This window comes from Akebia trifoliata, chromosome 8 (assembly GCF_017979445.1).
Source record: "Akebia trifoliata isolate Shusen 1 chromosome 8, ASM1797944v1, whole genome shotgun sequence".
Taxonomy (NCBI): domain Eukaryota; kingdom Viridiplantae; phylum Streptophyta; class Magnoliopsida; order Ranunculales; family Lardizabalaceae; genus Akebia; species Akebia trifoliata.
The window spans coordinates 38,843,034-38,867,362 of record NC_141382.1 but is presented as its reverse complement, the minus strand read 5'-3'; the positions used below and the strand labels follow the sequence as shown (position 1 = coordinate 38,867,362).

General features: G+C 36.2%; 2 protein-coding genes across 3 annotated transcripts; both read right to left on the bottom strand.

The window, feature by feature from the left end:
- Nucleotides 1-3,071: 3,071 nt before the first annotated feature.
- Nucleotides 3,072-13,547, bottom strand: LOC147396749 (mitochondrial import receptor subunit TOM9-2-like). Of its 2 annotated transcripts, none has more exons than XM_086451852.1 (2): nt 13,182-13,543; nt 3,072-3,361 (listed from the first exon to the last, which is right to left on the bottom strand). In XM_086451852.1, exons 1-2 carry the CDS (start codon nt 13,466-13,468, stop codon nt 3,358-3,360), a joined length of 291 nt encoding a protein of 96 aa, XP_086307978.1. In that variant the 5' UTR covers nt 13,469-13,543; the 3' UTR covers nt 3,072-3,357. The 2 variants fall into 2 exon arrangements, with proteins under 2 accessions (XP_086307978.1, XP_086307977.1); XM_086451851.1 differs by lacking the exon at nt 3,072-3,361 and adding an exon at nt 9,046-9,295 and having other exon boundaries at nt 13,182-13,547.
- Nucleotides 13,548-23,295: 9,748 nt separating this feature from the next.
- LOC147396748 (uncharacterized) lies at nt 23,296-23,982 on the bottom strand. Its single transcript, XM_086450163.1, has one exon. It carries the CDS (start codon nt 23,980-23,982, stop codon nt 23,296-23,298), a length of 687 nt encoding a protein of 228 aa, XP_086306289.1.
- Nucleotides 23,983-24,329: the final 347 nt, after the last annotated feature.

Genomic DNA, 24,329 nt, shown 5'->3' with positions numbered 1-24,329 from the left:
TCTTTAACTTAATTAAATTCCATCTTGATCAAAATTCATGGTTAAGAATCACCAATCAAGCTAATTTTTTATATAGGCCACAAATTCATGGGTCAAATGTGGCAAGTTTTTGGGATGTGGCATGATTTCGTTACAACCCTGCTTCCCCGTTCTCTTGTTGCATATATGGAGCTCAAATCGTGTTAGCGTGATACTATAATGGACTCAGGTTCCGATTTTTCCTATTCTCATAAATTATCTTAATTATATAAATTAAATTAAATTAGTAATTTAAAATTTTCAACTTCAAGTCAACTTGTGATGGTCAATGTGCAAGTACAAAGTGTTAGAGAATAAGATGCATGAGATATACTTTGTCATTATTAGTGTATCTCATTACAAGTGGAAGGTTGTCACAGAGGATATTCTAGAATATATATTGATATTTAGAATGTATCAATCAGGACATTCTAGAATATTTATATTTATTAACTTTCATATATTTTATTGATATAATGTCTATAAATACCCTATTGAGAATTCTTAGATGAATATTACAAAAGAATAATGATTTTCTAACTAGAAAGTCTTCACTTGGAATATCATAGATCTGTTTCCTCTGGATATACAACTACAGATCTTTTATGAGTATTTGCAATTGTGTATCCCGAGATAATAGGTATAGGGTCTCGTGTCCGTGCTAGGCCATTCGAGTATCGACCGAGTGAAAACTTTTTACTTAGAATATCAGCACTCATTATAAAAGTCCCAATAGGGTATTTATAGTCATTACATCAACCAAAATATATGAAAACTACCTAACATAAATATTCTAGAATAGCCTCAATCACAACCTTCCATTTGTGATAAGATACACTAACAAAAAAATAGTGTATCTCATTCATCTTATTCTCTAGCACAAAGGGTCATACTCATCTAACATGATATTTACAATGGTGCATGTCATGGTTCTGTAGGTTTGACAACTAAGGGACCGTGCAACGGACTACTCACAAATTGACTCGTGCAAGCCTTAAGGGCTACACTTGTTATCTATCTAATAGGTACTCTGATGCTTTTGGTGACACACACAAATGCAAGCTATCTTGATCGCCCTCTACACCCATAAAGTGTCCTTGGACCATAGCCCTACTGTATCGAGGCAACACATGGTTACATGATGATGTGCCACACTAGGTCCGTTGCTAATGTTCCAGTGCACAGCGAACGCCACACGATGAGGAACTACCATTCCTAGAAGCACCAAACAGCTCATAATCAGGCAAATACATCGCATGAAGTCCATATGATAGCCAAATCATCCTAAGAAAAGCAATTACGTTGGCAGCATAACCCACATATGGGAACCCACGATAATCCCTTCCAGGACCACCTGTGCCCTAAAGTTGAACTCTTAGTGTTTAAACCAGTGAATGCCCATGTAAAGGCCTTGGTGCTGACCCATCCCTAAATAGGGTACTATATATGAATTATGGACTCTTTAGTACTTAACACCGACAAAAACATGCATGAAAAATCATTCCCATGTAGGTAAAAAGAAAGGACAATGACGTGAAAAGACCCATTTTTTGAAAATATGTACCAAAAAATCCTTTCTAAAAAATTATGAACTCTTTAGTACCCAATTTATCAAATATTAGTTTAAAAAAGATTTTTGAAGCGAAAATACCATAATTACATTTTCAATGATTTTTTAAGTTTAAAAAAAACAACATGTTTATTTGAAAATATTTGAGTTACTCCTACGTTTTATAATTAATGACATGCCCCTTAACTATGGTCATCTCTTATAAATCAATTAAAAAATTAAAAATCGTGTTTCTCTTACCAAAACTAATAATCTTTAAATCACATAGATTTATTAATAACTAAATAAATTGATCTATGTATATTAGATTTATTAAAATATATAAATAATTTTTAATTTTTAATAATTAAAATATAATTTTAAAATTCAACTTGAATGTTCATCGAATTGATTCAACACAAAATTAGCAAATCGACACAAATGAGTCAAATAAAATTATATTAAATTTATGAATAATTTTTAATAAATAAAATATTTATTTTTTATTTTTCACAGAAATATTAATAAGTAAATAAAATGGTCAAGTTTTTTATTTTACTCCCTATATTTTTATATCAAACACTTTTGTAAAGTTGTTAAAAGAGTATTTCAAATATTTTTCTTAAATAAATTAATATTTTATTAAATAGGACTTAAATGATCCATATTCTTCAAAGGGACTATTTGGTATATATTATCAATAAAGAGTCCTTCACAGTAATTCTCCCTAAAAGGAATAAAGAGCATCTATAGAATTATATAATCATTGACTATGATACATTGTACCATACATGCACCGACCTTTGCTGTCAAGCTTCCATGATTCAATTTTAAGAATCGTTGAGTTCATGAACCACTTCAAATATGCCGAAAATGGTGGGATCTAAATGGTGTGATTGATAATTGATTAAAATTAAAAATTAAAAAGAACAGAAGAGGTTTGTATAATTGTATCGGTAGCCCATTAATGTCTTTAGTCTGTACACCAGATATTTGCCTGATTGATGATGATTTCTAATTGTTCGATTCAATTGTGTCGATGATTCATTGCACATAGTCTAATCGCCACTAATTCACAACAAACAAACAAACAAAAAAAGATAATTGAATGAAATTCTATTTGGGAGAAGGGACGATTTGATTATCTTTGGGGATGATTTGAAATATATATATATATATATATATATATAAAATGAGGTGGGAGCAATTTGAAAATGGGAAATTTTATTGACATGCCTACAATCTCCAAGGGCGGGGGGACAAATAATAATAAAAAAAAAGAGAGCTTCTATCAGGACACCCAACTTTTACTTACTCTCAACATTCATTCATTTTCTTTACTTTTAATTGGGGTGTAATAAGTAAAAATTGGGGTGCCAATAGCAGCTCTCTTCTTTACCATTGACTAGCAATGCTACACAAGCCAGTTTTAGGTCTTCAAGCCTATGGTGGTAAGTAGAAAACAGAGCCCATGGTTTCTTCTATACCTGTTCACATTCTTCCCTTTAAAGAACAAATCAAAATCATTTTAACCAGCAAATGCTACGTTTTCAAATATGAACAAATTACTTCACTCGAAAGCAAAGAAAATAGCTCTCTAAAAGGTACTTTCTCCACATTTTACAATGCAGAAAGACCAAAACAAATTATCCAAGTATCACAATAGGAACTAAATAGTCTCAAAGTCCACACACCCTTTGTTCCAATAAATTCTCACATTATGAAGCTGAGAGGGAAGAAAAGCTTACTATGATGTTGTGGGACAAAGATTCCATCAGATCCTAAAAAGGTTACCTGTCAAAGAAGATTGAAAAAGTAGGATTACATGGAAGAGATGTTGAATTAAAGTACTGAAACCCTCTCTTCTGCTTAAAATACAGAAGATTGACAAAAATGAGAGAATGAATATGTGTAGTTCATCAAAGACCAAAACTGCAGAGGAACTCCACAGATTTGTTGATATGTAATCACCATGCACATAAGTTTTAACATACAAACTAAATGAATCTCTCTCTATCAATCCGGATCATTCCAAAAGGAAGCCTATATTTGCCGGACCAACATTTTAACAACACACCAATTATTTTGCCACACCAACTTTTTCTAATGCCACTTCAAGATGTGTGCTAATTCTTTGATGATTTACATATGAATTGGGGTGGTGTTAGCAAAAGTTGGTGTGGCAATAGAATCTCTCTTAACGAAAATATATAATATATAATATATAGAATAAACCAGATAATGATTAATATAAATAAATAAATAAAAGAGATAAAAGGAAGAAGCTGCAACGGAAATTATTAAAATAGAATGGTTATCCACACCCGAAACACCTTATTTAATTCCATTGCGGCGTGTTACAAAAAAGTCGGTGTCGCAATGTAAGCTAACAAATAGTAATAAAAGGCCAGGAATTATTGAAGCATGCGATTGGAAAGAAAGGTAGGCAAAGTGAAAGATAATAGTTTGATCACCATCAAAGCGGTTTCTAAGAGGAAAACCTTCTCTGGGATGATTTTCTAAGCAATCCAAAGAATATGGAATTTTTTTTTCTTTTGATAATTAATGATCTATCGTTAATAAAACCACTTCAATAAAACTTAAGAGGTTGAGCTAAAAAAGTTTAAAGATAAATTTTATTCAACAATCAGAGACCTTTTACAATATCTATTTGGAATAACATAGGACCCCAGATGGTCTCTCAATGAGCTTCAAGACATACTGAAACAAACATAGGAACTATATACAATGTTTTCAAAGTTCATATTTAATGGCTAATTTAGTATATTAATATTGCATTTGATATGTTTTGGTATGTTTCATGAAACATTTGGATTTCAGTAAAACACTTTTTTTGTACGTACCAATATATTCTGATATGCTCATGAACATTTCAAAACATTGTGTTACATTCTAAATTTCGTACTGTTTCACTCTGATATATTTGTTTTTTTGATAAGTGTAAAATTTTATTAAATGAAAGAAAATGAGGCTGAGGAGGCCCCTTTAGAAGGAAAAGAGAAGAAAGAAGAAACAAACAATACAATAAGCGGAACAACCCCCCCAAAAATATTAAGTATCAAACAGGGCATTCCATCTGAAAACGAAGTCCTGGAAGGAAACTCCTACAAAGTCCTTGCTCAACTTCGACCAAAAATGTAGAAGGCCCAAAATCTCCATAATCACTGATTGGGACGTATTTTCCTTGCTCTTGAACACCCAATTGTTTCTCTCTCTCCAAAGACCCCAAGCAATGGCTGAAGGAATGATAACCTATAGATTTCTCTTTCTAAGAGAAAAGATATTAAAACTTCACTCTTCCAAGAGCGAAAATAAAGAATGAGGGAAGACCCACTCAACCTTAAAACGAGTCAGAAAGAACCACCAAATTTCCCAAGCAAAAGTACAATGAATTAAAATGAGGATAGCAAATTCCCTATTCCTCAATGACACCATGGACGGACCAAAGACAAACCAAATGATGGAAGCTGAGAAAGCGACTTCAAAAGATGAGAGCAAGCATTTATAAAAAGAACGAACTGAAAATCTTTTATCCTTCGCCTTGAACCATTCACACCTATCATGCTCATTCTCCGAGAATTGGATTGAATTTAAGAGATCAAGAAGAGATGTTACCTCAGTTATTTCACAATCATTAAAATTTCTCCTAAATTCCAAATTTCAAGAGTAGTGTTATTGTTTCGAATCAGACAATGCTTAACTGAGCAATTCTTATACAGTGAACAAGCATACACAGAAGGATATTGAGTTGATAGAGACGAAATACAACACCATCTATCCTCCCAAAATATGACCTTATCCCCTATCCCTACTCTAAAAGATATCCCCCTATCAAACTGATCAACCCCCTTCATAATCCCCTTCCACACACTACAACCATAAAAGCATTTTGCCTCGCCACTATACCAACCATAACTCTTCTCCTCATATTTCACACTGAGTCAGAAACAAGCATAATGGCAGACTTATTATCACAAAATAAAGTGGAAGAATCAGAGATAGGAAATCCCAGCTCAGTTAGTAAAGATCTAAGCCAAATAAGCTCACAAGTGTCAAAGGTCATAGCCCGATACTCAGCTTTAGCAGAAGAACAGGAAACTACACTATGTTTATTACTTTTCCATGAGATCAAGTTACTACCATGGAAAGTACAAAAACCAAAGGTAGATCTCCTATTTGTAAAAGAACCAACATAATCAGCATTAGTGAAATAAAACAACTGTGACTGAGCAGTAGATGAGTAGAAAAATCCAAGACCAGGACAAAACTTCAAATAGCGAAGAATACGATAAACGGCATCAAGATGAAAGGAGCATGGAGCATGCATGAACTGATTGACTATACTAACCGCAAAGGTCAAATCCGATCTAATGTTAATCAGATAAATCAGACAGCCTACAAGTCTCTAATAAGAAGAAAGATCAGATAAAATATCACCAGATTTGGTATGAAAACGATAATTCTAATCCATAGGGGAGGAAGCAGGATGACAACCAAGCATCCCAGTGTCCTGAAGAAGATTAAATATGTATTTGCGTTGAGATAGTGAAATATTACAGCGAGAGCGGGACACTTCTATCCCCAATAAGTACTTGAGGGGACCCAAGTCCTTAACCTTAAAAACACGACCCAATAACATTTTTACTCTGTCAATCCATTGTGTATCTTCTCCAATCACGATAATATCATCCACATAAATCGAAACAATGGTGCAATGACCATCCACTCCTTGACGAACAAAGCAAGTATGATCTGAATGGCATCTGGAAAACTCTATAGATAAAATAACCTCAGAAAAACACTGAAACCAGGCTCGCGGGGACTACTTCAAATCATATAGAAATTTGAAAATGCTATAGACCTTCCCCGAATACTTCCTCTGAAAATGAAACCCAAGAGGGGGGTCCATGTAAATAACCTCCGTCAGTTCACCATTCAAAAAGGCATTCTTCACATAGAGTTGGTGAAGGGGCCACGAGTGACATGCAACTAAAGAGATAAGGAAGCGAACAGTGGATAATTTGACTACAGGAACAAATGTAGCACCAAAATCGTTTTCTGGAGTCTGCGTAAAATACTTAGCAACGAGGCATGCCTTGTACCGATCAATAGTGTCATCCACGAGATATTTAACAGTGAAAACCCATTTAAAACCAACAGTCTGCTCACCAGAAGAAAGGGGAACAAGTTCTCAGGTGCGATTTTTCTGCAAAGCATCCATCTCACCAATCATGGTTCCAATATACTTAGGATCTAGCAATGCCTTTGATACAGACCGAGGACCTCGAATAGAATCAGTGACAACAAGGTAGGCCTGATAGAGAAAGAGTTCTTGATAGGAAACAAATTGGGCAATAGTTTGATTAATGACACACACCCGCTTACCTTTACGAAACGCAATAGAATCAGTGACAGCAAGGTAGGCTTGATAGAGAGACTCCCTGATAGAAAACAAATTAAGCAATAGGATGATTAGTAATACACACCTGCTTACCTTTACGAAGCACAATAGGCAAGTGAGAGTCAGAAATAGAAGGAATGGGAGGAAGAGTAAAAGAGGGTATACCTGAGTTTAAGGAAAAGGTTGGTAAGGTTGGAGAGGGGCGAGAGCGACAAGAATGAACCTTAAGCGTCGACGAAGATGAAAATGGAGCGAAAATCGAAGATGGAAGCAATATAGGAGAGGGATCTTACAAAGGAAAAAAGTCGTGCAAAGAAGATAGTGCCTAAAAGTAAGGAATATTTTCAAAAAATGTGACATTCAATGAATGAATTACACGATGAGAAATGAAATCATAATAACAATACTCCTTTAACATAGACGAGTAACCTAAGAAAACACATTGAATGGTTTTGTCATCTAATTTCATGCGATGAGGGGTCTTATCCTGAACAAAATAAATGCACCCAAAGACTCTAAGAGTAATGAGGAAGGGGCTGCTATCAGATCGAAGAACATGAAGAGGCACCTATCCCCCTAAGGTGTGACTTAGAATGCAGTTAAGGAGAAAAACCGTTGTGAGGAGTGTCATATTCCAATATAACTTGAAAACATGCATCCCTCGAAGAAGACAACGAATTATGTTCATGAGGTAGCAATTATTGCGTTCTGCCATCCCGTTTTGTTCAAGAGTGTTAGGCCAAGTCAACTGATGAAGCATACCATACTCATGAAGGTGGAATCGAATCCCATCATAAATATATTCTCCTCATTATTAGACTTAAGAAATTTAATAATAATGTTGTATTGAGTGTGAATCATTTTAAGAAAATTAACAAAAATAAGAAGCACCTTAGAACGTGAATGCATCAAATAAACCCAAATACAACGAGAATAATCATCAATAAATATAACATAATATCTATGACCATTAAAAGCAATAACAGGGGAAGGCCCCCACACATCAAAACGAATTAAATCAAATATTGCATTAAACTGGTGCATATTGTAAAATTCATAGTTTTATTTTCATATAATATCTCATTCATTTATTGTTGAGAATAAGTTTTGAACTCAAGACCTTTTGAGTGTTTTATTGTAAAAAGTAGTACTTTCCTTTTTTGGTGAAACATAAAAGAACTCTTTACTTTTTCCTTTTTTGTTTTACTTTACTTTATTGGTTTTGAAAGTTGTAAAAACACCACTACTTTCTTTAGTCCTACATCGGGTAAATACAAGGAAAATTCTCAACTTATTTATGATCCCTCTCTCTTTAATGCTTGAGTGTGAGAGAGTTAGATACTGGGCCTCGCGCGCACATGGGGGCCCAAGGCACTGTGGGACTGCAGCCCATTGAGTTTGGGGCCAACCCGTCGAAAAACCTTAGTGCGCGTGTGCGCATACGATGCGCACGCAGGGGAGGTGCAGATTTCGAGATTTAAGCCTCACGTGGGTGCGCGTGATAGGCCCGTTTTTGCTAAACTTTTATTTAATCTCAATCGTTGGTTTGTGTTTTTATCTCAACCGTTGATTTGTTTTTTACCGTTTTGGACTACATTTGTGAACAGTTGGGTCTGTTGTGAACCAATGGCTTGCTGTTTATAAAATTAGTTTTTCCCTTTTATTTATATATAGAAAACGAAATACTTTCTGATCTCTCTTCTTCTCCGATTTCTCAAATTTCATGTTCTCTCCGAATACAAATCTTGCTGCTTGTGAAAAGTTCGATCTAATCGAGTTCGCCGTAGATCTGTTATTTCCGAGTGCACGGTTAGCAGACAGTGACTGTTGAATCTTGGAAACCAAACGCCAGAACCGACTGCACTAAGGATTCAATCCCAAGGAAGCGAAATTGGTTTTAAGGACAGCGGCTTCTCCGTGCCTCAGTCACCAATAAGTTCTTCCAATTTCATCGAATTATTTACATTATAATATTGCTTATTATTTATTATTTCAATAAATCAGATTCACAATTTTTTCCAACAGTACATACGAGGAATATAAGTACGTGTGTTTAGGAAGCTCACACATAGTTGACTGAAACTTGTGGTCATTACAAGAAGTTTTCAAAGCAGGAAATAAAAAACATAAGTGATGAAAATTAACATGTCCTAAGAAAGCATGCCATAAATCTAAAGTCTGAGAAAAAAAAGTATGGCTCCCAGGGAGTGGAAGCACAGAAGCCGGAACAGCAGTAAGTTGCGATCCAAACAGGTACAACTCATCCCTCTCATACCCTTGCCCAAAATCATCTTCGAAGTCAAGTCCTGAAAAATACAGTGAGTAGGAAAAAAAGTTACGAAACAATTTAGAGATTTGGTAATACTACTCACAGACAAAAGGTTAAAAGACAGATTAGGAATATGAAGAACATATTCAAGAGAAAAATCAGAGGATAAGGGGATGGTACCATTACTGTGGATAAGAGTAAGGGACCCATCAGCAAGACAAACCTCCTTATGAGTAGCGGGAAAAAAAAAGAAGTAAAAAGGCTAAACTCACTGGTAATGTGAGTAAAGGCACCAGAATCAATTATCCAAGTCAAAGGAGCAGAGCCAGATTGAATGACAAGAAATATAGAAGATGTACCTAAGGGTGTGGTAACTGAAACCACAGTCGAAGATGAGTGAGTATAAGCATGGATCCAATCCCATACAATAACGACAATCTGAATCTAAAGTTATTGCAAATCAATAGTGCCAAGGGAAGCAAGAATATCAGTAGGAATTGATGATGACCCCACAGTAGCAGCACGGGAAGCAAACTATCCCAAAGAAGGTGGCAGAAGATTGCAACAGATGGGGATAAAACTGAAAGCAATAGGTCTTCTCATGGCCAATCTTCCACAATGATTGCAAGTAAAACCACTCCCTTTACCACAACCACAACCTCCACTACCTCGACTCCCAGATCCCTGAGTGCGAGAGTCAAACAGACTGAGACCAGGATTGAAAATTTCAACCATCTAATAGGGTATTAATGATGCGTTGGACTAAGGAATTTGCTCCAAGAATGGTGTTGGAGTCCTTGGTTTCTTGATGCGATGCGATTGCTTACCACAAACAAAAAGGAAGAAACTTTGATTTCAAGGGAGATCTCTTATAATCTCGATCAAAGAAGGAATAAACCACGAGGTACCAGACACAACCAAAAAACAGCAGCACAAGTAACCACCAAAAAACTTATTCTAGGCCACAAACACATGGCCAAACAAGAGTGTTTTGTCGTCGCAGGCCTCCAAACCTAACCTGTTGTTGTCGTAGGTCCCCAAAAAAGACAGTGGTGCTGTCGCAGGCCCCCAAACAAAACTAGACTTGAGTTGCAGACCACCAAACCTGGTTGTGGAGCTGTCGCAGGCCCCCAAACCTAACCTACTGCTGTTGTAGGTCCCCAAAGAAGGCAGTGGAGCTGTCACAAGCCCCAAACAGAACCAGACTTGAGTCGCAAACCACCAAACCTAGTTGTGGTGCAATCGCAGGCCCCCAAACCAAGCCTATTGCTATTGTAGGTCTCCAAAGAAGGTGGTGGAGCTGTCACAGGCCCCAAACATAGCCAAACTTGAGTCGCAGACCACCAAACCTGGTTGTGGTGCCATCGCAGGTTTCCCAAGCAGGGCTGTGGTGATGTCGCAGGCCTCCAAACCTAGCTTGTTGTTGTCGTAGGTCCTCTAGGGAGGCTGTGTTGCTATCTCAAGCTGCCAAGCAGTCCCTATTACTGTTGCAGAACACAAAAACAACAACCTTGCTATCGCAAATTGCAGAAAGAATACCCTAGTTGCTATCGCAGGCCACTAGATCCCTCTTGCTGCTGTCACAGATCCCAAAAGCAATCCCTTTCCAAATTTGCAAGCATCAAAGAGCACTCTTATGCAGACACAGGCAGAAAACCTCCACCCCTTGTTGCTATTGCAAATTTCCAAGCAGTCCAGCAAGGGTTAAAAAATCCTATCTAAGGGTAAAGTCACAGTGCGAAAATTTTATTGCAGAATGTGATCATAGTCACTATCCTTATCACAACACACAATTAAGGGATCATGAATCAAACAAAAAATAAATAAAAAATAAAAACCCCGAAGGGGAGACTTCCTAATGAAGCTCTTGCTAAGTTATGAGGTTTTCGAGATCTAGTGGGTTGATGAGAGAAAAAGGGGAAGGGGGAGAAAAGAAGAAAAAATTCAAGGTTCCAAGAATCGAGGAGAAAAAGGAGTTGGGGACAATGGTTCCTCTAGGACTCTTATACCAAGAAGAATTATAGAAAAATGATTGTCAAGTCTCATAATGAGAGCTTGGCAGATATATATATAATAGAAGATAAAAACAGAAAAACATTAAACATAAACATTATTTCCAATACACTTGAGGAGTATTACAAATCACCACAGAGCCGATGTACGTGTGGTAGAACCAACCCACTTCCTATTCAATGAAATTTACTTTTCGGGGGGGAGATTTTCTTTATCTATGAGCATCCCTTGTATAAAAGCCCCTAGAGGAATACATAAGAGAATTTAGAGAAGTCATCATGGGCCAACACAAGCAAGTGGCCGAATCTTGTCCTGTAAAAATGTTCATAATGAAGACGATGCCAAAATAACAAGTCTAGTTGGAGAAAAGCTTCATCGATCTCCATAATGCAACACAAAAATAGTCACTTTGGTTCTCGCAAAACATTATGCCATTACCTTCTTATATCACCTAAATCAGGCTTAACACCACAAAGTAATTCCACTTAAATGATAGCAATAGCGCACTAGGACAAACAAATTCCCACCTTCCTAAAGGTGCTCGATCCAACACACAAACATGAGTACTATCAGACTTGCAAAAGTGACGACATCGTCCCAAAGTCCCATGGTGCTTTCTATGGTGTGCGTCTAACACCTCTCTGACAGACTGGCACCCTTCATAGAAGACATTGATGCAAAGGTACGACCAACCATGATTTTGCAAAGATACTATTGGCAAGATCCGCCCCATCACCCATAACATGGGGATTAGCTTCATTGAAGCTTTCGTCCCTGTTCACTCAGCATATCAAATGCTCACCCTTTCGGATTCAATTCTATGGACCATTGAGGATATCTCTAGGCCCGAAAGGTTTTGAAAGCCTAGACTACAATCAAGCTGCACCAAGGATATACAACATTTAAGGACTTTATTGGCTTACCTACTAGAATTATAGATTCCAATGTCCTAGATTTCGGAGCTTTGGTAGAGTTCTTGAAGGTTTTGCCATATATTTTATTGGACTCATAGAAAGTAATACGGTTCCTCAAATATCATTGCCAAGGTGAGGTTTCGTGTTCATAGGAATGTCATTGAACATTCCTATCGCATAAAGTAGTGATCACTAGCTACCTTCTTCCCTATCTTGAATTGAATTACTAAATCTTTACCGCAGTTGTTGTGTTAGTAGATGTTTAACAATTTAAATACAAAACTTAATATTTTTTAACAATCTGTCATATGTTTGTTTCAGCAGAATCTTCCACAGAGACGAAAAAATTAAACAGTTTTTTATCGAAAAAAATTATACTGTTGTAACTGTTTCAAACAACAAATCAATGAGAAAATCTCATTCTTGATCACTTCAGATTTAAATAATTCACCACATCTATAAACAACACCAATCTTCTATTATACTTCGAATCCAATTAAACCAATGGTTTAAAATCTTGTCCGAGATGACTTGCTCAATATTGTTCAGCAACTAGACGGAATTACATGGCATCTTCACACCATCTCGCCAGACAAACGAGATGACTCAGGACAATAAATTTTGGCCACAACCAGGGTTTTGTACATTTTGATTAAAATAATTATTTTTTTAGAATTAAAATATTTATTATATAAATAAAACATGATTTATGACTAAACATATCCTAGCCTACCTCATTTTATAAGAAAATTTATAATTATTTTCGTACAAATATTATATATAAATAAATAAGCAGCATTAAATGTTTTATCTCCTCCAAGAGGAATTGACTCGTCCGAGACAACTCGGTCTCGTCCATCCGAGTTTTGAAACCATGATTAAACCTAAACCCAAAATCCGTCCAACACAGAGATAACCAAATTAAACCCTAGATTTACAACTCTAATAAAAGAACACCACAATAAATCGATATAGAGAGAGCGAAAGAGAAATCACTTGGAGGGAGCGATTGGTGGGGTGCCGAGCAAGCTGGATTGTTGGATCTCGAGCTCGTTCATCTGCTGCTCTCGATCCATCTCGATAATGAGGGGAACTACGAGGATCAGAAACGTTGTTCCTGCAATCCATGCTGCTTTTCCAGTGCTCTTGAGGAGTTTTTTGGTTACGTATGCTGCATTACAAGCTGCTCGTCTCCCTTGATAAAGGATCGGTGATTCAGATATAGTGTTAGAAACCCTAGCTACAACTCCTGCGTTACTGCTGCTCGTACTAGGAGACGCCATTGTTGGTTTCTGTGTGTGCGTGCGAGAGAGAGAGAGAGAGAGGGGTACTGTAATTAGTGTCAAATTTTAGTTTGGGTTCTTTTGTGGAAAAATTACTTAAAAGGACCCTGACAGAGGGACTTTTTTCTAAATATTCTTTAAGTTTTGGGTGATCTCTTAATAATCCATTTAGTAAAGTTTTCCTTTCTTAATATTCTCTCGATATCATCCCCATACTTCTCGCGATTGAATGTCTCTTCATTTTCATCCAAAGAAAAACATTTGAATTTTTGTGATCTTAATCAAATTTCGGAGACTCCATCCCATAAAAAAAGATTTAAGAAGGAAGAAAGAAGTTATTTTTAAGAAATTTTTTCTTAAAAAACCCTTGCAAAGAGACTTCTTTTTAAATAATCTCTAAATTTTTTACGATAACTATGGAGGGCATTTAGTAAACTATTCTTTTGTAATGGTCAACTCACCGTTTTTTTATTTATCGTCGAGTTCATCACTTTTATTTATTGTCGAATTCGACGTTTTTTATTTATTGTCAAGTTGACAATTTTTATTGTTGAGTTTAGCACTTATTACTTAATGTCAAACTCGACGCTTTTTGTTTATTGTTGAGTTCACCACTTTTTAAATAAAAATTGGTGAACTCGACACTAGTAAAATCCACCTATTTTCAATTTTTGAGTTTTTTTTTACTAAAATACATGGAAAGATCAATTGAAAATTTGAGATAACAACTTGTTTAAATGATTTCAACCCAAAAGAATCATTCTTGTTTGATTTTCATCAAATATATATATATTTTTTTCATCAAAAAGATTAAGGGAAAAAAAAGTTGAAAAAATCTTAGTTTTTTACATACATCTTCAAAATATTTGAAAAAATCATTTAAAATGACTTCTTCTTTCGTAAATCCTTTCTGACAGGATGGAGTCTTCAAAACTTGATTGAGATTTCAAAAATCTAATTTTTAAGGATGAAAGCGATGACTTCAAACTGTTAAGGCATTCAATCATGAGAACTGTAGGAGATGAGGTCCAAGGAATGTTAAGAAAAGAAAAATTTACTAAATAAACTATTAAGAAATCGCCCAAAACTTTGGGACTATTTAGAAAAAAAGTCCCTTCACAAGGGTCCTTTAAATATTCTTTTTTTTCCTTCCTTCAAACATTTAGAAGATGTATATAGAAAATAAAAAATAGTATTTTTAACTTTTTTTCTTAATTTTTTTATGAAAATCAATCAAAAATGGCTCTTTTGGATCGAAATCATTTAAACTAGTCATTATATCAAATTTTTTAGTCAATCTTTCTATGTATTTTAGTCGAAGAAACTCAAAAATTGAAAATTGGTGGGTTTTACCAATGTCGAGTTCACCACTTTTTACTTAAGGTGAACTCGACAACAAATAGTGGTGAGTTCAATAGTAAAATTATGAACTCAACACTAAACAAAAAAGTGTAGAGTTCGACAATAAATAAAAAGTGGTGAACTCGACAGTAAATAAAAAAGCAATGAGTTCGCTAATAATGGTGAACCATTAAGAAAGAAAAAGTTTACTAAATGTCCTATCAAGCTACCATGCAAAACTTATGGACTATTTAGAAATAAATCCCTCCGTCAAGGTCCTTTAAGTAATTTTCCCTATTTTGTTTCTTAAAATACCTTGGAGTGGATCCTAACAACATCAATTTGTGGTATCCAAAAACATGATCTAAGACACATGGTTATTTTTTGATAAAATTCTAACCATTTTGAAAAAAAAAATTGAAAAATAATTAATTTTCATTGTTTAATTTTAATTTTAAATTTGTGAGTTGAATCATGATTTTCTAACTCGAAAATTTTCACTCGATTATATATGTGGCTATCGTGGTAAGGGCACATAACCATAAATCCTTTTCTTCAAAGTACACAAAGAAAAGATCAACGGTTTTGTGCCCTGGCAACACCAGTCGAATACTGAGTGAAAATTTTTTAATCAGAAAATCATTAGTGTTTGTGAGTTTGGTAGTCATCCATTTTCAACACCTTTGATCAACTAAAAAATGATTAATATTTTCCCTTCTAAATGTGAGTTTTTCCATGAAACCTAAAAGGTTGTGGTGTTGGATTGCCAATTTGATAATCCATGTGGGCCCAAGAACTAGAGAGAGAGAGAGAGAGAGGAAGGTTTTCCTTCTTTGTCATCAACAAAGATAATCTTTTGACAAAAATCAAAAAATACAAAGAGCAAGAGAAAACCTCTTCATCTATCAGAGAGAGAGGGGTGCAACTAGTAAGAATTTAAAAATAAGTAGAAAATTTGGTATAGAAGGAAAAGATGGTATTCCATCAAGACCCTACACGCGTCTTGATGAAGACATAAGTCGAAGGGCAGAGAAGCGATGGTGAAAAGTAAGTGGTATTAGAAACAGGTCAATGATCCAATCCTACCCAGTAAAAGGGTAAGACAAAGATAGAAGTTTGCCTTGCTAGCAGGGTAGAGCAGACCAATATATTTGTACAATCTCATGCCACACACATCAAGCTCTGAGATCCGAGGGAGAAATCCCAAGGATCCAGGGACACGAGGAGGAAGATTCCAACTCGATTTAGGATCCCTTTGATCATGGGATCTCCTATGATCAAATCCTGAATGAGGGGGGAAACCCTGATTTCGGGGGGATCCTATATATTTGAGGATCTTTTCGGTTCCCTTTTGGCTTGAGCTAATATCTGTAAATCCTTTTTGCAACTCTAACTTGATCATCAGAGGATTATTGGCAAGTACCACACCGATGCCATCACAAAGGAGCGAGAAGCACTTTTTCAAAGTTGCAAAGCAGAGTAACTTGAGGTGAGACATGAATTTGCCTCTAAATTTGGTAATTTTTTAAGATTTGGATAAAGCTTCCTTACAACTTGTTTTTTCACTCCCAAATTTTGGGAAAACTAAAGTAAATGAATTAGGATTTTTCGAAATTTATGGTCATGTATGCACCATTGATTTTTGAACAATCGATGTTAACACCTTTAGACATCCATTTTTAGATTGATAAATAAATAAATAGAGATAACAAAAAATATTAACAAAGAAAAAACATGATTTTTTTTAAAAATGTATCACAATTTCACGATCTAAGATTAAAATATAAATCACAATTTGATGCTTATTCATATGCATAGTTTCATATTTTTCTGTTTTATAAGCTTTATTTACTCAGGCAAATGACATTCTAACTAAAAGAAGGCATAACTCCCCTCCCCACATCTAAAACTAGAAAGAGATGCGGGGTCATAGGTTAGAGAGCTAAAATAGAAATAGGGAAGAGAAGAGTTAGAGATTGCATGTAAGTTGAATATTATAACATAGATATTTTTGTAGTTATAAAGACTATTATATAATGATACTACAATAACTCATATAAAAATATATATGGGTCCCGTTCGGCACCCTAAGTTTTACCACACACTTTAACAAACGTGTTTTGTCCTACATGGGTTAGAAGTTTCGGAATGAGCTGATTTTTGGTGAAGATGATCTCTATGGTGAGGAGATCATCCTCATCAAAAATCAGCTCATTCCAAAACTTCTAACCCCATCAAAAATGATTTACAAAAAATGGACGGTCCACGATTTTTCAACTTGTAAACATGGGGCTAAACATTTCGGAATGGGCTGATTTTTGGGGAGGATGATCTTCTAATCATAGAGATCATCCTCACCAAAAATCAGTCCATTCCAAAACTTTTTACCCATGTAAGACAAAATACGTTTGTTAAAGTGTAGGGTAAAACTTAGGGTGCTGAATATTTCCTAATATATATATATATATATATATATATATATATATATATATATATATATATATATACAACATTCCTCCGTAATGGTGAACAACTTGGTCAAAAGAAGCCAAAGAGTTGTAAACTTGCCCCGAGGCTTCTTCAATGCGTCTATTAATAACAGTAAGCCTTTAAGAGAATGAGCATTTCCTTAAACCTCAAGGCATGTTATGGGAGTCTTGCCCTATGGAGAACTTCAAGGAGTAAACCTCAAATGCCTTCAAAACATTGCATACAGTCAAGGGGGGTGTCAATCTCATGAGCACTACTCTTATTGATAAATAGCATGATTGCACAAGGGCCAAAATGATTCAAAATGTTTTGTTGAAATTTTGATAATTCATATCTATTTTTCCCTTTTTATCACTAATAGTAATGCATTATTTTCTTTTGTTAATACTTGTATGTTTGACAATTTTCCAATTTCCTAACCACCTTTTGTGGTTGATTGTTGCTTGGAATGATGCTAGAATGAAATAAAAACTAATCTTCCTATGAATCCTCACAAGCGATAAAATGAAAACTAATTAAAGCAGCTTGTTTCCATCTGTAAACACCCCATTTTTGCATTCGTCTAATTTGACGATCTGTCACCTGATTGTGGTGGATTCCTAATAATGAATGTAAAAAATTCAAAAGCATGAGAGTCCATTTCCCAATTTTTTTCATTTCTAGTCATTTCACTTCTTCTACGAGATGTAGAAAATTACACACGCTTAGGATCGTTACACTTTTCACCCAACTTAGTAAGCACATACGCTTAAATTTGATACATATTTCGATAATTTAGAGACCTCACAACGCTAGGAAAATGCGATCTTAAAACTTAAAAATAATCACATTGAAATTAAAAGAAACTTCATGTCAAAAATTCATAAAATTCGTAAAATTTGACAAAATGACGAAAATACCCCTTATAGGCCCTATGCCTTTGAAATATCTCGAAAATATCTTCATTGACCTTGAAATGTGATTTCGAATCTGATGAGACTAAAATCGATGAAAATGGAAAATTTCATAAAGAATTACAAAAATAACCAATATGCCTTCAGATGTTCGACTTAGAAACCTCGATTCTTAGGAAAACATGATTGAAAATAAATTTTTGACGACGCTCACATTCATCGAGAAAATCTAGAAATCCTACGTTTAGGAGAATCAAAATATTTCGCAAAAAAATAAAATTACGAATCCACCATGTGGAAGGACACCATTCGATCACATGAAATGAAGAAAAATAAATCTAACTTTAATGAGACAATCGAAACCAAATCCAATTAACCAATCAAATTGAATTTAAAATTCAATCGAGTAATCAAAATTAAAATTCAATTGACCAATCAAATTGAATTTACAACCCAATCAACCAATCAATTTAAAATTAAAGCTTAGTTCAAATTAAAATACAATTGAAATAAAGTTTTAGCTTAATCAACCAATCAAAATCGAAAATTGACATCAATTAACCCATCAAATTAACATTTTAACTTAATCAACTAGCCCAAATTGAAAATTAAAAATTAATTTAACCAAGTCATTTGAAATCTTAATTAAATGAATCAATCAAAATCGAAAATTGAAAATTAATCATCAATCCAACTATTTAAAACCAATCGATAATAAAGGGGGTTTGAATTAATCATCAATCACCCACCAATGTGCCATGGGATCATATTCCCTTTCTCTTTTTTCATTTAACTCAAATAGAAAGAGAATTATTTCTTTGGTTCGGTAAAAGAAAGAAAAAAAAAAAGAGAAACAAAAAGAATCAATGAAAAAGAAAGAAAAGTAAGAAAAGAAAAGTAATGAGGCTATAAAAAGAGAGGTTCTCTCTAAAACGAATGGGGGGGGGGCATCTATCATTTTCTTTTGGGGATAGCAGCAACAAAGAAAAAAAAAAAGGGAAAAAACACTAAAAAAAGAAAGAAGAGCAAGAAGAGAGAGGCCACTTACCTCATTTCTTTAGCCGCCATATTCGTCCCCTTCATCGGCATCACCACCCAATTGCCCCCATCATCTTTGTCTTTCATCATCACCATTGTCACCTCAGCACAACCACAATCCACAAACCTCATATACCGTCATCTTTCTCACAAATAACATCCTCATTACCCACGTTTTGCACCCTCCATTCACCTTTGTCTCAAGACCTCCCATATATCTTTATCTTCATCTTCATCTTCTTCACGAATAGTAGTCCCATTGCCCACGTTTTGCAACCCTAAGGTCCTTGCTCCCACTCATTTTGGGCTTCCTAAAACAATCCCCTTAACCTTCGATCTCAACCTCGATTAGACCCCCATCATCCCATCCACATCGGCTCACCTCTTTACTTTTCAGACCTCTATTATCATTATTGTCCTTTCCCTTACAACACTACCATCGTCACATCATCATCTGTCTCTTTCACAGTACTATCATTGTTAATGCCCATAGCACTCTCTGTTGATTAAGCCAGAACTTGAATACAATAAACACTAGTTTTGGGAGCTATCAAGCTTGTTTTATTTAGTACTCAAATGTGGCTTTTATACAGCCTTTACAAAACAGAAATGATCTCCACGATTTACATGACTTATATCGTGGCTAAGATTAAGGAAGAACAATTCAAAAACTAATCTGTACCCTACAAACCAGGGATTATTCAACAAGAAGTAACAAACTCAAAAACTAAACTAAAAATACCTAACAAATCCTCCCTTAAACTGAACTGCAAAACTTACAGTCAGTTTACCTTTTGATCAATGCACACTCCAAGTTGTTCTCTCATCTTCAAGAACATGTCTAACTTCAATGGTTTTGTCATAATGTCAGCTAACTGGTCTTTAGAGCCACAATGCACCAAATCAACTACACCATCTCTGGTTAAGTCTCGAAGAAAATGGAATCGAATATCGATATGCTTACTCCTACCATGCATAACAGGATTCTTCGAAAGCTTAATCGCTGAATTATTATCACAGAAAATGGTGCACTTACTTTGATTGAGACCAAGTTTCCCGAGAACCCTCTGCATCCAAACACTTTGACAGGCGCACGAAGCAGCTGCTATAAACTCTGCCTCTGTTGTAGAAAGTGTTACAACCGGTTGTTTCTTGGAACTCCATGCCACAACTCCGGAACTCAGCTTAAATACGTAGCCTGATGTGCTCTTGCGATCCTCAAGATCTCCTGCATAATCACTGTTGGAGAAAGCAACCAAATTCTCCTCACCTCCTTTCTTGTAGAGTATCCCCATCTCTGTTGTTCCTCTCAAGTACCGAAAGATCCTTTTCACTGCCTGTTGATGTAATTCAGTAGGTGCCTCCATAAAACGACTTATCAAGCTCACCACATACATAAGATCAGGTCTGGTGGCAGTTAAATACATGAGACTGCCCACCATTTGCTTGTAATTGGTGGAATCAATCTTTGTACCTCCTTCATCTTTCACAAGTCTGCAGCCAGGCACAATGGGATTTTTCACAGGGTTACAATGCTCCATTCCAAACCTTTCAAGTACCTCACTGGCATACTTCCTTTGGCTTATGAAAATTCCGGCTGAGCTCTGCACTACCTCCACTCCGAGGAAATACTTCATTCTTCCAAGATCAGACATCTCAAACTCTTGTTTCATTGATCTCTTGAACTCCTCAAACATCTTCATATCATTCCCAGTAAAAATGAGATCATCTACATACAAGCTGACTATAAGAATCCTTCCATTGTCACCGTTCTTTATGAAAAGAGTATGCTCACTTAAACACCTTTCGAAACCTTCTTTGATGAAATAGGATTCAATTTTGCTGAACCATGCTCGTGGGGCTTGTTTGAGCCCATACAATGCCTTCTTCAACCGATAAACTTTGTTCTCAGCACCTTTCACTTCATAACCTCGTGGCTGCTCGATGAAGACCTTTTCAGTAATCTCACCGTGGAAAAAGGCACTTTTAACATCAAGTTGGTACACCTTCCAATCTCTGCTTGCTGCAAGTGCAAATATCAATCTAATAGTGTCCCAACGAGCAACAGGGGCAAATACCTCAGTATAGTCAATGCCAGCTTGTTGTGTGTACCCTTTTGCCACGAGCCGAGCCTTGCATTTGTCCACTTTTCCTTCCTCATTCAGCTTAGTCTTGAAGATCCACTTTACGCTTATCTTCTTAGCTCCTCTCGGCAACTCAGTTAATTCCCATGTATCATTTTTTTCGATAGCTTGAATTTCCAGGTCCATAGCATCTCTCCATGTAGAACTTTTGACAGCCTCTTCGAAACTTACTGGATCACTATAAGATGTGAACATAGCTAGCTGTTGAATTTCATCTTCCTCGGACAAACCCTCACCGCTCACATAGTCCTCCATCCACAATGGTTCTCTTCTGATCCTCCCTTGAACCGGATTAGTTCCATCAACTTCATCTTGCTAGATCTGCACTTCTTCTTCATTTTCACCTTCTTCAACAATTTCCTCACCTTCTTCTTCATCTCCCCACTCAAAAGTATCACAACAAGCTTCTTCAATTGTTTTCCCCCAGCTCCACTTTTCTTCTTCTTCAAACTTCACATCACGGCTTATAACAATTTTTTTTTACTCTGGATCATACATTCGATAGGCTTTGGATTCTTCACTCACGCCCAAAAACCCACACTTGAAGCTCATGTTGTCAAGTTTTTTTCTTTTGATATCTGGAATGTGGACATTTTCGATGCAACCAAACACTTTGAAATACTCCACAGAGGGCTTGAATCCACTCCACGCTTCTTCAGGTGTTTTATCTTTCACTGCTGAGGTAGGACATCTGTTGAGAACATGCACCGCCCAATTTACAGCCTCCGGCCAGAATTCCTTGAGAACTTCTTTGTCAGTCAACATGCACCGCACCATGTTCATTAGGGTTCGGTTCTTTCGCTCTGCAACCCCGTTTTGTTGTGGGGAGAAGGCTGTAGTGAGTTGTCTTCTGATCCCATTTAAACTGCAATATTTGTTAAATTCCGATGAGGTGAACTCCCCACCTCGGTCAGTGCGTAAGCAACAAATGTAATTCATTGTTTCTTTCTATACCATGCTTTTGAAATTCTTAAACATAGTAAATGCTTCTGACTTAGCATGCAGGAAATAAGTCCACATCTTACGACTATAATCATCTATGAAAGTGAGTATGTACCTCTTGTGACTATTTGATTCAGGAGTAATCGGACCACAAATGTCAGATTGCACAAGCTGCAATGGTTGAGAGGCTCTCCACAAGCTTTTCTTGGGAAATGGGTTACGGTGCTGCTTGCCAATGACACAATCAGTGCATAACTTGGGAGAAGCTTTGAGATTCGGCAAACCCTTCACCAGCTTTCTATATGCCAAAGTTCTCAGTCCTTTCATGTTCAAGTGTCCAAACCTCCGATGCCATAGGTGTGTTGTTGTGTCCTCAGATGCCATTTGAAAACAAACTTGTCCTGGAGTATGAGTAGGTACAGAAGCAAGCAACACAAACATCCTATTTGCTGACATATTTGATTGCATAATTAATCCTCTCATTGGGTGATAAATCTTGCAAATACCATATTGAATCAAAATAGCCAAATCCTTTTCTAGAAGCTGTCCAATACTAATCAAATTATTTTTGAGTTCAGGAATGTAAAATACCTCAGTGATCACCTGAGTTGTTCCATGAACTTGTATCTTGATGTTTCCCTTTCCCATGACAGCCATTTTTGAGTTGTTGCCGAGCTTTACCGTTTGCCTGAAGGACTCATCGAGATCAATAAATCACTTCTTGTCTCCACTCATGTGATTGCTACAGCCGGAGTCCAAGAACCACTTCTCATCTCTCTTGGAATTATGCATCTTGACATAGGACATAAGCAGCATTTCCTCATCTTCATCCAACTCAGTGTAGTTGACATTCTTGTCCCAGTTAGGACATTCATACTGAAAATGCCCTAACTTGTGGCACTTAAAGCATTCAACGGTGGCTTTGTTGAAAGATTGTCTTCCTCGGCCTCTTCCTCTGCCTTTGAGACTTCCACGACCTCTACCTGTCTTCCTCCCTTGCTCCAAGTGTTTCACCACTTGTGACCTTCAAAGCTTGTTCCTCACCACTATTTTTCCGAAACTTCTGCTCATGAACAAGTAACGAGCTCTGCAACTCATCCACAGAAAGGCGATCAATATCTTTCGACTCCTCTATGGAACAAACAATGTAATTGAACTTTTCAGTGAGGGTGCGCAAGATTTTCTCGACAATTTTTACGTCCTGCATATCTTCTCCAACATTTCGCATGTCATTGGCCACCAACATCACCCTTGAGAAGTAATCAGTGACTGACTCACCCATCTTCATCTCCAGGATCTCAAATTCTCTACGAAGTGTTTGGAGTTGAGCACGCTGAACTCTGACATTCCCTTGATATTTTCTCTTCATTGAATCCCATAATTGTTTGGACGTGTCCTTCTGAATGATGGTCTTTAGGATTGATTTGTCGATTGACTGAAAGAGGTAGTTCTTTGCCTTCAGGTCTTTCAGCTTCAGTTCCTCCAAGGTTTTCTTTTGTGCGGGCGTCAATGTCTCTTCAACAGTAGGCTCGGTATAACCAGTTTCGATGATACTCCAGTATTCTTTCGATCTCATAAGGTTCTCCATTAGCATACTCCAATAATCATAGTCTCCATCAAACTTGGGAATGCTAGGCTGATCAAAGTTGCTCGCTTCGGCTGCCATTTTACACTTACCCTCTTTTTTTTTGTATTTCACTCACACACCTCTCTCAATCAGATCCCTTTGTGAGGCTCTGATACCACTGTTGATTAAGCCAGAACTTGAATACAATAAACACTAGTTTTGGGAGCTATCAAGCTTGTTTTATTTAGTACTCAAATGTGGCTTTTATACAGCCTTTACAAAATAGAAATGATCTCCACGATTTACATGACTTATATCGTGGCTAAGATTAAGGAAGAACAATTCAAAAACTAATCTGTACCCTACAAACCAGGGATTATTCAACAAGAAGTAACAAACTCAAAAACTAAACTAAAAATACCTAACACTCTCGACCTTAAGCCATT

Bases quoted from the DNA above. Each gene is read 5' to 3' on its own strand.
- LOC147396748 (XM_086450163.1), bottom strand. From the start codon at position 23,982: ATGGCAGCCGAAGCGAGCAACTTTGATCAGCCTAGCATTCCCAAGTTT.
- LOC147396749 (XM_086451851.1), bottom strand. From the start codon at position 13,468: ATGGCGTCTCCTAGTACGAGCAGCAGTAACGCAGGAGTTGTAGCTAGG.